This window comes from Anoplopoma fimbria, chromosome 2 (assembly GCF_027596085.1).
Source record: "Anoplopoma fimbria isolate UVic2021 breed Golden Eagle Sablefish chromosome 2, Afim_UVic_2022, whole genome shotgun sequence".
Classification (NCBI taxonomy): Eukaryota; Metazoa; Chordata; class Actinopteri; order Perciformes; family Anoplopomatidae; genus Anoplopoma; species Anoplopoma fimbria.
In genome coordinates this window covers 25,819,625-25,833,607 of record NC_072450.1, presented here as the reverse complement: position 1 = coordinate 25,833,607, position 13,983 = coordinate 25,819,625, and the positions used below count along the sequence as shown (strand labels likewise).

General features: G+C 39.3%; 1 protein-coding gene across 4 annotated transcripts in view; it reads right to left on the bottom strand.

Annotated features, from left to right (window-relative positions):
* ntrk3b (neurotrophic tyrosine kinase, receptor, type 3b) overlaps positions 1-13,983 on the bottom strand; it is a 161,297-nt gene that overhangs the window by 14,270 nt on the left and 133,044 nt on the right. For 3 of the 4 annotated variants that reach the window (XM_054614563.1, XM_054614561.1, XM_054614571.1), the window contains 3 exons: positions 8,098-8,228; positions 4,832-5,004; positions 2,732-2,975 (listed from right to left, as the gene is read on the bottom strand). In XM_054614563.1, coding sequence (XP_054470538.1) covers positions 2,732-2,975; positions 4,832-5,004; positions 8,098-8,228 — 548 coding nt within the window. Of the gene's footprint in view, positions 1-1,850; positions 1,920-2,184; positions 2,251-2,731; positions 2,976-4,831; positions 5,005-8,097; positions 8,229-13,983 lie in introns of all 4 variants that reach the window. The other variant, XM_054614559.1, reaches the window with a different exon arrangement.

Below are 13,983 nucleotides of genomic sequence, written 5' to 3'. Positions count from 1 at the left end.
ACCTGCAGTATACTATATTAGGCTTATAATTGTTCAGACAACAACAATCTGCTAAACCATTTAATCTTTAAATGGAGCAGTAGGTATCTGCCTGCTAAATCAGCCGAGACTTGGTCTTAGACAATTAAATAAACTCTATTGTTTGGGCCAGAACAAGGAAACACACAGTCGTGCCTTTTATTTGTCCAGAGGGGCCCACCTGAGCTCTCACTGTTCCACAGAGATAGTGGGAGCTGCCCAGTACACCTGCAGTCATCTTGGCAGAGGGTAAGGTATTGGAACCGAATATATTTTCAAACGCACTCAAGTGCAATGCTAGTTTACATCATTGGATGGGCTTAACAAAGATAAATAAATACATAAAATAAATGTGTTAAATGGACTCTCTCTTTTTTCCCCCAATTTAAATAAATAAAATAATTCTGCATATTGCCATAGCAAACATTATATAATAGAAAATAGTTTGTGAGATGTTATTAGACACATGTAAGGAGAGAGATAAATGCCAAAATACCCCAAGATACTCTCAATCTAAATCTAATTTAAATGTAGAGGGTGTTGTTGTTCCACTTTTTGAAGTTGAATAATAGTCACAATGTTCCACAGAATGTGAAAAGAAGGTCAGGGCTCTTTTGCAAGCTGCTTTTGATAATGTAGGAGTAGGGAACATTAATACAACATCAACCGTAAAGAAGACGGCATTTCATTTGGGCAAATGTCAAGATACCATGATGACCAGGGATCAAACTTGCACCTTAACTATGATATTTACTTAACCTACACACTCCTTGGCCCTCTATAATCAGTCATAAATCAATTCAGCTCAGAAATATATTCCACATGAGGGCGAAAATGAATTCATAGGCAGCCTTGGAATGATAGCTCTGTGAATGACACACATAAAAAGGGAATGACACACACAAAATCCATGCATGGCTACTCCCATTACTTTGACAGAGAGACTAGATGCTGCAACACCCTACATGCAAGACGAATAGCGTAATATAATCCGTGGTTACCATAAAACTGGCCAACATGAAGCCGCCAGTGACTAAACATCCAATTATGCTCCTCAACAAAGAGTTTATAATGAGTATTCAGGACTATGAGTAGAGTATTTATACACCCTTGATGCTAAACCTACAATAAACTCTGAATATGTATGTGCAAACGTACTTGGCAATAAACCGTTTCTGATTCTGATATTATATTTCAGAAGTGTGGCTGGAAAATGGATATGCCATTAAGCTATGTCACAGAGACACAATGGTGGTCTTTGATATTCTGTCATTTAAATAGTTTCACATTAGCATGAACTTTTATTCAGATGTGAAACTTCTTAAATTAAGACAACTTTGGAATTTATATAAGAAATTTAGATATGTGTGTTAGTTAAGTTCTCAACAGTCTCCCAATGCCACTACTTTGCTGAGATCATAGATCTTTAAACAGAATTATTCATGACATTTTCTTTTAATAAAGTCAAGAGTACTGATTTTCTGTTCCTGATCTCATTGACAACCTGACACTTGTCTGTTCTCAGGGCCAAAACAGTCAGATTGGATATACTGACACACACACACACACACACACACACACACACACACACACACACACACACACACACACACACACACACACACACACACACACACACACACACACACACACACACACACACGCACGCACAAATATTGGCATAAATCTTTAACAACTCAAAACAAAATATTCAGATTTTCATAATATACACACCACACAGATGGTGTGCATGGTGGAGCAATGTACCAAACACTAAAGACATCTCGCACAAATTTCCTCACAAATTATTTTATGTGTGCAGAGCTGCTCACCCAGCAGGCAAGTACTTCATGACTGCTGGCGTTGCCCCCAGCAAGGTCCGAACTGGCCCAGCTGCCACGCTGGGAAAACAAAATCAGACGCACCTAAAGTCATTTCACAAGACCAGGCTGTTTAAGGGATCCAGATATGTAGCAGCCATCCCTCCATAATAACCACTTATTTATTCAGCGACATGCTAAATTCCTCAGACCGGGCTTTTGTCGCCTGGTTTGCGACGTTTGGAGTTGCTAATCTCGTTAAACAGTAGAGAGGACATTAATCTTGAGCTATACAAACAAGCCTCTAAGCATCAGGCTGGAGGCTCAGCAGGCTCGTCTCCTATACCAAACTGCTAAACCTCTCCATCCTTGCATGAGGGCTTGGTGTGGGGGCTGCACTGGGGAGGGAGAGCTGTTCACTCTCCGTAGAAAAAAAAAGAGACGGAAACAAAACATATAAACAAAAAAAAACATCCCAACAGAGAGTGTCAGTCTTCACCCTTTAGAAATATATTTTTAGTAACTAGTCCTACTAAATTTATTTAGGGTTCTTTTGGACCGAATTACAAACAAAGCAAAAAGTATTATGAACATCCAAAATTGAAATGTAAAAATGATGTATCAGGTGGAGTCTAATAATGCTCATGCTACATATGTCTTATGTTAAAATGTACAGGATGAGAGAAAAAAGTTGATGTATTATTGAAATGTTTTCTCTTTTGAACATAATGTGAAAGCAAGGCGACCTTTCGAAAACACATTCAAAGTGAGGCAAAAATGTACATTCTTTTCATCTTAATCCCTTTGGCAGTCTGAATTCTGAAACCTCTCTAGCCCTCAGTATTGTGATGGCAAATGACAAGCATAAAATAAGGATTGTGGTGAAGTCTTACCCTATAGTAGTCACTGCTGTAGATGTCCCTGGACATGCCAAAGTCTCCAATCTTGACCAGCAGGCCATTGCCCACCAGGCAATTACGGGTTGCCAGATCTCTGTGGACAAAGTGCTGGGAGCCCAGGTAAACCATGCCCGAGGCAATCTGGGTGGCGATGTGCAGCATCTGGGAAAGGCCCAGCTCTCCGTTGGACTGCAGTGGCTGGCCGTCTACTAGGATCATGGCGTCTGGGCCGTGGGCTCTGCGTTACAAAAAAAATAAAATGAATGATTGATTTGATGATCAAACATTGATGATGGAGTTTGAGTCGTTATTTTAGAATGTGATTAGCAACCAGAAATGGTTATCACAGGATAATTAAATGTCAAACAAGTAGTGAAGAGTCAGTGAACTCACTCATGACAGTCAGGACGCAATATCTGTCTAAAGTTTGCTAACATTAGCCACAATAAGCTAAGTCTCAAGCAGCCTGTATTAAAAAAGTTGTATTTTTATTTCTAAGGACTTAACCGTTAATTTGTGAGAGTAAATTGGTGCCATTCTTTCCTCTGAATGTTACATAATCTCCTTTTAACAACTGGATGAGGGACCATTTAAAGCCTTTTCAGCATGACAGACTGTGACCTCACAGCCCCCTTAATAAGGAACCCAAAGCTCCTTAGAGTGCTAATAAACCCTTATACTGGCAGTATTGGTGCCTTTTTTTGTACCTATTGAGAATAATTAGCATAACAAAGACGGGCTGTTTAAACATTAACAAATTGGCTATAACCTGCCAGCTCTCACGCAGCTTTAATTGGAAAGATAAACAGTTTTTTTTCATTTCAGGGCTGTTATATGAGTCACTGGAGGAGCAGTGTTTGCCAAATTTTCATTTTCTGATGTCCACCATGTAAGGAATTTTCCTCAAGGCTCATGAATTTAATCAAGGTTCTCTAGGTAGAACATTTACCTGAACAAGTTCACCATGGTTGGAGAGGTCTTTACCTGCTTTCCATTTGCAGGTGATAATGAAGAACTAACTTCCTGTGAGAAGTCGCTGCTGTTGTCCACACCTTCTCGTCACCGTGACTACAGACTATGTGCCATGCTGGGAAGCTCTGCCAATTGCATACTGTCTATTTTTAACCATCTCCCAATTTTAGTGCAATTCACTGTTCTTGGCTTTCAGTGTGCGTGTAATAACTCAGCTTCACTGTAGAAGGATTAGTAGTCCTCTCCCTTAGTGTGTGTCTTTTTGTCTCTCCCTCTCTATTTCTCTTCAGAAAAATCTAGTAGTGGCTGAATGAGGGCAGGTTGCCTTCCTTTTATCTGAAAGGTCGAGCTGGACCCTCACATCAGATACTCTATTCATTCCTACTGATTCCCCGCACATCTCATTTGTTAAATGTGACCAACAGGGCCAATAGACCAAAAATCAGCCACGTCTTGCACCTTGCATGAAAGAATTTCATCATTCGCGACATTGCGTTTCATTTCAGGAATGATTTCCCAACAGAAAGTCTTCACGCGCTCTTGAATCCGCGCACACACTCACACCCAATCGTAACATGTCATCTTTTCAACCATTGCTCAAACTTCAATGACAAGATAGACCACACACACACACTGCTGCTGTTAACACACTTGAAACAACACACTTCTATCCCAGACCTATGCGCACACTGACATCAACTCCAGTGAAGTTTTTCATTACCAAAGCGCTCGCTGTACCGGCATCGTGTCTCTTTTGTTGAGGCTTATCAGAGGTCACTTCCCTCGGTACAGTCTGACATTACGGAACAAAAACACTAAAGCACTCGTGTTTGATAACCCAGAAGGCTGTGAAGTTGACTGGATATTTTATCGGTAACACGATTTTTTAAGTCATTTCAGTTTTCTTGGACTCTTACTGAAGCTTTACAATTACTGGCTGTCAGTAACTTGGTGGACACTTTCATCTAAAAGTCAAACCACTACAGTGAGTGGAAATCCTCCAAGCACAGGTGACACACACTCAAAAACTTTTGCTACTGTCTGTTCATAAGATGAATTTTGTCATTTGCTGAGCCAGCACTAGCCTGGTACATTAAGGTTTACCTTCAGTGACTAACTGACCTGAGGAATTTGTTGAGGTCTCCATGCTTCATGTATTCAAACACCATGATGAGAGGGTCACCGTCTACGCACACTCCATAGAATTTAACGATGTGGTCGTGCTGCAGATTGGTCAGCAGCTCTGCCTCCCTCTGGAAGTCCTTTCTTGCCGACAGGTTGGGATCTTTCAGTGTCTGAAAGGGAAGATATAAAAGTAATCGTCGCGCATTCAGAAAAAGTAAAGTTCCTGCCCTTTTCCAAATAGTTTCCAATGATGGCCCCTCAGATGATTCTGTGTAACAAACCATCTGGCGAACACGGTTAGGATCACCACCAATATTTGGCAGATGATTGGATGAACCATCAGACAATCAAACTCTTGACGAAGCCAATTGAGAGAAGAGCAAAACCTTTTTTTTTAACGAGAAAAGCGTTTAGTGTTGTTCTTTGCTCTTCTTTTAAAAAGTGATATTATTCAGTTCCAAGATAACTGATTAGCTGTCATTGTCATTACCAAGTACAGTCGGCTCTCCATGTTCTCACGCACAAACTAAACCGCGCCTGTTGCTGCCAGTAGCTCCTCACAGGATGCTGATTGGTAGAGATACTGGTTTCGGGCACAAATGCATTACTTGAAGCCTGTCAAGATGGATTTTCGTGTAATCAAGCTGCCATGCAAGGTAAGATGAATACTACTGCTACTACTACTACTACTACTGACTTGTTGAGCACAACAAGCGTGGAAGTTTTGTCTTTGAGTGAACTGGCTTGACAACTGCTGGATTATTACCATGTAATTTGCTACAAATAAACAAGTTCCCCAATAAGTTTTTGGTGATTGCATGACTTTTCATCTACTGACCCCAGCAGGTCAAAATATAAAATCCTCCAATGTTTTGTTTACGACAAAACTAATGATTCTTCTCATAGAGTCATTAGTCTTGATGGATTAAACAATATCCTCTGAACTTTTTCTTTATGCCAAAATAAATCTGTTCCCTTTTGTTTCTGCCTCCAGCTCATGTTGATGTGTTTGTCTCACCACCTCCGTTCCTTTATCACCAACAGCACCGCCATCAGGGTGACTCCATGGGAATAAAAAAGATAACAGCAGAAAAACAGTTGCTGTTTGATTAATGGGTTTGCCTGATAGTAGATGCTAAACAAGATATTGTGTTTAAACCAATTTATGTGAGAATGTCTTGCATTTTCTCTGTTATTCAGTATTCAGTAAATGGCTATGTGACACGTATATGTGCCTTTTTTTTAAGGCCGTTGTCTTGTGTACAGAAAAAACTGTACACAAAACAAATTGATCTGATTTGTAGATGAATCAAACAAGTATTGCCATGAACTCCTTTAAAGTGGCGTACACATGACATATCAAATCTTGTTGGGATGTCAGTTGGTGCCAGTGTCAGAAAATAAGGAACAAGAAAAAATCTAATAACAGCAATAACATGCTTTATATTGGAGGAAAAGAAGACTCTTGACACATCCTTTGGAAGAAGAAAACACAGCAAGTTGCTTCTCTTGATCTCTTTGGCCTGCAGACCTGCTTTCTCAGCATGCTGCTGACGCTATTACAGATGGAAAGACCTTGGGATGGAAATGCATTTACTCATATGTGCTGTTCTTGCAGTGAAGTGCTGGAGGTGGTTGAGATGTACGGCAGAGTGGGTAAAATGGCCATAAAAATCTATTACCAAATCAAACCGCACTCTTAAGGATATGTTTCTTGTCTGGGCATCCTTCCAAAACAATACCTTCAAGTGCTCGACTACAATAAATTGAGGCAAAGCGTTGCAGTGAATTTTCCTTTTGTTGACCTTTAAGTGTATTCAGAAAGCCTGTTTCTGCTTCATCATAGACATGAACATGTTCAGATGAAAATGCACATTGCATTGTGTTTTAAAAATAAAGAGGTCATTGTAGAGGATGCTTATTATAAAACAGTTTCTTTGTTCATCCTTTAATAGTAAGAAAAGGAAATGATAGCCAGACTATCCATCATCTTCATCTCAACTCTTCCACTAACTTCTCCTGTCAAGGTCAGAGATGTTTTCTGACTGGATTTTGTAGGTTTGCTGAGTCTGCAACTTCAGTATAACCCTGCTTCACCATCATACAATAGCTCATATTCACACTGGGAGCTGGCAAGTTAATATTGAGCACTGTGAAAGCATTGACCACACAGGGTCAATGGTTCTAAACGCTTTAAGCTCTTTATAACAAAGCATCTAGTTCACCGGAATATTAACTTTGACAGTAATTGCAAGTCCCTTGGCTGATACATAGACTGGTTTTAAAGGGGTACAAAGACAGGTAGAGGTTGGGGCGCCCAGCTCCAGGCAGGAGGAACCAAACTGAATGCTTTTTAAAATCTCTTTTTATCTACAATGTGTCTCAGGTTATAGATACCAAATCCCCATTTCTAACAAAATTCTAAAATGATTTTCATATAAGTACTTTTAGGGAAATATGCTTATCACTTTTTGCTGGGAGTTAGATGATAAGACAGTTAGCCTAGCCTATCATGTGCGACAGACTCCAGTCACTACTCTGTATTTAACACCCAGTGGTTTACTCCATAGTGAGCAGTAAATTGGGATTTACTTATCCTCATCATTTTTGTATCATCACTGACAGGAGTAGAGTTGCAGAGTTTCTCACATAAGAAGGATTACTAACCAGTGGCTATTGGTAAATGGAACCAGATATAAACAGTGATGGTGGTTGGCCTGCAGTGCGGCCATGACATTCACATGAAACTGATTTATGATGGCACAGCCCACTGCAGGGGCTCGTGATAGGTCAAAACATCAATCAACTTGAATACTGGACTTCTGTAGGAAGGCTCACTCATATTCTTGGACATTTTACTGCACAACTGCTTTTGTTTTCTTTTTCAAACTATCAAATGAGACTCATTGCAATACGGTTGTCCATGATATGGGCACTACCTTTTTTTCATGGCACTATATCACAGATAAGGCTAGCTGGTTCCCCTTTTAAGGCTTAGCTTCACATTTCCATAGAGATATGAGTGGTGATCTTGTCATCTAACTCTCCACAGTGAAAGTGTATTACCCAAAATGTCAAACGATTCCTTTTGTGCTGTTTATAATACACACACACAGACACACACACACACACAGACACACACACACACACACACACACACACACACACACACACACACACACACACACACACACACACACACACACACACACACACACACACACACACACACACACACACACAACCACATAGAGAAAACATACCTTGACAGCCACAAGCATCTTGTCCTTGGTGGGGCTGAGGTTGTAACACTCTGCCAAGAAGACTTTACCGAACGCTCCTTCACCCAACTCCCTCTTCAGGATGATGTCTCTCCGCTTTATATGCTGGACAACTGAACCGCAGACAGGCAGGGAGAGAAACAGAGGGAGAGAGGAAAGTAGTGACATGAGTATTTTTTTAAAAACCTTTCCTCAGATATGAAACATTTTTGTTGGACAGAAAACCATGCCATGGTTGCATAAAAATGCTTAGAGGGAGTAAAGAAGTAAAGAGCAGTTCACTGGCAGCTGTTTGTGCCGCACTGTGGGTGCAGCTACTTTGTAGTACCATATTTTCACATTCTAGATGTCAGGTTTGTAAAGATACAGTTCAAGGATGTGTGTACAAAATGATGCAGAAGACATCTTTAATTTTATTTTTGATATAATAGTGAATCCATAAAAAAACAAATGTCTTGAATATGTCAGTATTTCCCTTAATATAAGGGTGATACAGCTTCAGCGAAGCAGGTACCAAATATGTGTTTTGGTCAAAGTGTGAAAAATGTTTTATCTAACTATGAACTTACAGTTTTGGGAACATTGGGGTTCAGGTGGTTTTAAATCTCTAAAGAGCAAAGAAACTGCAAGATGAATCTGGACCTATCAAGCCACAAATCTCTTATCTGGATTCCTTGGTTTTACAGTCGGCATTGAAAACAACACAACGGGACATTTTCTAATGAGAGTAGAATTGTTAAATGTCTACTTCTGTAAAATCTCTTTAAAGGAAATAAAACAACTAGCTGAGGAAAACAGTCCCACTGGCACCCTGTATACGTCGTATTCTGTATTTTTCCCTAACAACTCACCCTACAGAATCAATTTAGAGTTGCAGGACAGTTACGTCCACTCATTTTGGATGTTGTGACCTTCAACCTTTTTTTGATTTCTTGCAATGTTTGTAGTCAAACAATTTAAGCGTATTCTTCTATTGATTAACCTAACAAAACTGGTTAATCTTTCGAGTTGACCATGCTCATGAGAGTAAGAGGCAGTATAAGTGAGTAAGACAGAGATAGAGGGAAGAAAGAGTGAGAAAAGAGTGAGACAGAAAGTATTGAGAATGGCAGGTATCAGGGGTAAACTGTTACACCCTGATACCTGCCAGGCTCAGTATGAAAGAGTTGGGAAAGTGTAGGAGTTGCTCCGGAGCAGTACTGCTTTTCAAGCCTCTGAATAAAACATGACAGCTTGTAGGTTAACCATGAACATTGCAGTGCTTCTATAAAATGTACACAAATACACACACATTTTTTATACATACTTTCCCAAGAAGACAAATAATTAAAGATGAGTGGCACTTCCATAATTTACAGGGTTGGACATCATACAGTAGTTCGAGCTGTACAGTAACTATCTCTGTGTTTAAGTATGAATGAAATGAAACTATCATATTTAGTGCTCAGCAACTGGAAACACATACTGTACATGGGTGAAGGTCCAAACCAAAGTTAATACATTTTAAATCAAATCACAAATTACAAAAATGTGAACCATTGGAATGAAATTACGTTCTAATGGTTACAAGCAATCAGTGTCCAATATTTGTTAAACCATAATTACTTATAGAGTACATAAAGAGGAATGGCACCACTTTAAACAAGTCATTATGTTAATTGTTTTATGCCCCCGGACAGATTATTCAGTGTCTGTGAACCACTCTTCTCTTAATCTGATCAAAAACCATTATACGCCAAAATATTTCATTACATAGGTGTACTAGGTGCCACTCCATACACAAAATAAATGGGGCACCACGAGATAATAACATGAATTGTTAAAAGATGGAAGCAGAATTAAAATTTTATTTAAAATCAAGCTTAATCTTTTGACCTGATTGTCAGATTTGACAGTAACATTACTAATTCAAGGCTTTTTTATTGTTATAGGAGAGAGCTGTGCACTGTATATTGGCATGTATTGCTGCTGAGACATAATGCGTTATTTTTTACAAAATATCTCCAGGCTTTCTATACATTCTCTTGTTAGCAAAGTCACCAATCCAACGTGTCCTTGGTAGACGAGTAAACTTCCAGGATCTTTATCCGTCCCCCATCTGTGCGTTCTTTTAAATCACACTGGTGGTTGTATACGTATTAGAGAAAATATGTCACTGAGGATCATGAGCACACAAGATTACATACTGAGAAAACACTGATGTCCCCGCAGTTAGAGCTCATGAGCTGTTGCATCTGTTGTCACCAGAAAACACAAGAGAGAGGCGTCCTGAAACTCTGAGGCAGGTCAGTGTTGCTCTAGCTTCTGCCAACACCTACAGTAATGCTATTTGATCTCTTTCTGCAGAGGAAGCAGTTAACTTTCAGCACAACACACCAAGCAGCTGCGAAGTGTGGCTCTCCACAATGATTACATTTTTCTGCAGCCGGGAGGCATGTTCATGTGTTTCAGGTGGGAAGAAATTTTCTTTGTAAAATAGGTCAAAAGACTCTGTTTACTGATTGGCTGCGGATATTCTCTGGTTGCAGTTCACCGCCAAAAGTTAAACTATGACAAACTTCTTGCCGGAGAATAAAACGGATGCTTTACATAAATCTCTGGTTTGTTTTCAGCATTGGACTACAGTTTCCAGCCCTTCCCCCCTTTGTTACTGTTGCTATGCCTGTCAAGCTTTTGGTTGTCACACGGCACATTTGCAGTTTGCACTGACAATGGTGGCGGTTTTACCACTCAAGATTCATTGTAATTATCAAAGCAACGCAGGTAGAGGTTTCCGACAGAGGTAGACAAAATGTGCTGGAAATTGCCTGCAGATAGAGATGATTTTCTTACAGCTGTAGCTAGCTAGCTAATTGGGCTAACGTTTGCTTGATGAGTTGGGTAAAAATATCTGTCTTTTGCTGGCTTTTTAATGTTTTTTAAAGAGTCCTTTTTAAATGGTCTTGAATTTGCACATTGTGGCAATTTACAAGATATCATGCTAAAAGACAAAAAAAAACGTCAGCATCCTTGCTAATGCTAATCTATGATTGGACCACCGCACTTGGGGGGGGAAACCATTTAATAAATACATACTGTATCTACGGTGTGATTGGTTAGTTCATTTATTTGAACCCTTTCCACCTGTGATCCTGTAATGCAACTTGTATAGGATTTGCAGCGAGAGATAATAAATGGGAGGCAGCAGCTCCATTTACCCAGATGGAGTTCACTGAATGGTGTAATCTCTGAAATGTTTCTCCATTCACAGAAACCGATTGCTAGATCAGTCTGACCATTCCTCTGGATACTTTTTTTCATATCCTTTTCTGTAATTTCTCCCGAGTCACCAGACCATCTGGCCGTTAAACATGTCGAGAAGGCGATTCATAAAAAATGTCACCTGCTCCTCTGGTGTTCCTGTCAGACGGTATCTGAACCACCATTTCTGAAAATCAGTGTTAAATATGAAGACATGTCCCAGTTTTTAAAGTAGATCAGAACACGAGTGTCTGCAGAAGCTGGCAGCCAGTTTGCTGGTTGAGAGTCCCACCAGGGACACATCACTGCTGTCAAAGCTTCATCCTCTAAAATTCTGCTACCCAAGAGCTGGAAGAAAACATCCTTAAGTCTAGACACATTTTAATTCAAAATACTAGATTTCAAAGGCCAAATGTCTCTGACACTTTTACAGCTGATAAAGGATCTGAGTTTTTTTTTTCTTGTCTTAAGAGTTTCCAGACTTAACATCTATCCTCCACTGAATCCTATCTCTACCTCTCCACTATTGTACTTTCTTCTAGAAATATGAATAATCTTTTACTGTAATTCTTTTCTGTGCACTACTCCAACATTCATGATCATTCATGGATAAGCTTTGCCCTTATTATTGCTTGCCTGTCATGCTGATGATCCAGGTATTGAAGCTTATACCGGCTTCGCACCCGCCATTAAACTCCTCTGGATGCGATATTTGGTGAAATGCCAAAAATGTGAACGTTTTTGTCTATCAGCAGGTGGCGGCTCAGAAACTTTTTTAAAAACGGAATGTCAGAGTACAATATCATTATTTCAATAACTTCTCCTCATAAGTTAGGGTTTGATTGTTATCTTGAATTTTACCTTGTGTGTATTCTCCTTTGCTGTGAGGTGAGGCAAGGCTTCATGGATGGGTTTTTTATCATGTGCAAATTGGTCATTTGCATCTGTTTTAATAATATATTATCAGTTTTATCACAATATCTTAACTTCTATCTTTGTCATTATGTAAATTAACCAAACTGATCCACACTCAATGTTAAACTCACTTCATTATTTTAGAAATTTACTCTAATCACATAAAGGTAATATCGCCTTTACTCGATCCTCTATGAAATCTTTTTGCACTTTTATACCAGGAAATGTATCTCCCTTTGCTCTTTTTAAGAGATCAGAAGTGACTGTGATCTGGTTTATGACAGAGGTCAGATTTCAGTCAGAAAGCCCCCAAAAAGTGCCTTAACTTTAGGTGTCAAAATATGTCAAGAATTAAATGTTACTGAGTAGAACATCTGATGGGAGCCAAACCAAGCTTGACAAGTTATGTCGACTCAGGCAGCAGAACATTAGTGTCACTTTTCTTCCTGTAAGATGAACATCACTGACCATTTAACAACTTGGTCACCAGATTTTGAAACTTTTCAACCCCAATAAGGGACTTTATTTATTTTAATGAGACTCTAGAGTAAACAGGCTGATACACTAGACCACACTGACATACATTGCCTACAGCAATATGATACGACAAAGGAGTATATTGTCATGCTGTAAGAGTAAGACTGATGTTGATATAAAAATCAATCCATCCATCAGAACACTGTGATTGCACTGAGAGGTTTACATATAGACGGATCCGTGTCAAGAGGGAGGCGTAAACAAACTGCTGTTGCTGTGGTGGCTTCTGTAATTTATGATATTTACACTTTAGCCCATTTGTTTTACGAGAAATATGACGGGGAGGAACTGTAAAACCTGACACATGTTGAAAAATATAGTCTCGAAGTATAGCTTATAATTTAAAACACTGTAGCTAGTTTATCTTCAATATGGAGCTATATGTCTTTTCTGTCTCTGATATCTGACATTCACTCTAACTAATCTCCTGCACTTGCTCTCTGCCAAAGTTTCACTTTTGCACTGTGATGTGTTTCGGACTGAATAAATGTGATGTGATTGGAAGAATACATTATGTATTTTATCTTGTAAATTTCAAATTTTTATAGGATCCAAGTTTGTTGATTTTTGTTGCTGTTTTTTTTTCTCTCAAAGCTTTCGGAACCATTAAAAAAAACTAATGTTATGAGATCAACAGAACATATGTACTTTGCCTTTCAATGAATGTATTCAGTTCAGCTCTGCCTGTGCAGTAACACTAATGTCACTAGAGAATTTATTGATGTAGATCTCAAATATTTTTTTCAGTATTTACTTCGCTTTGTGAAAAAAGTGATTTACATTTTTTAATTCAAATAGCACAAGTAATTTATTACTCAACCACTGATTGATTTGGATGCGTTATGCTAGGAGTGGCTAATGTAGCCTTGAGCTGCTAGCACCGAGCACAGATAAGAAGCATGCTCCAGAGGGCTGATAAGCTTGTTTTTATCAGATTTAAATTTTCTATCTATGTTCGTTTCTTCATCTGCTAAATAGCCACTGACCACCTCGTTCCTCCCCACTGATGGGAATGAAGCAGATATGAGGGAGCGTGCCTATCGACAGTGGCGAGGACAAGTTACTTTAACCTTCAGTTTCCTCTGCAGGCGGACTTGTGCAGCATCCTGCGGCCTATTTACCCGGAGTGGCACACTGAAAAGCCCTGAGATTAAATCTCCATCCCGCAGCTCAGCA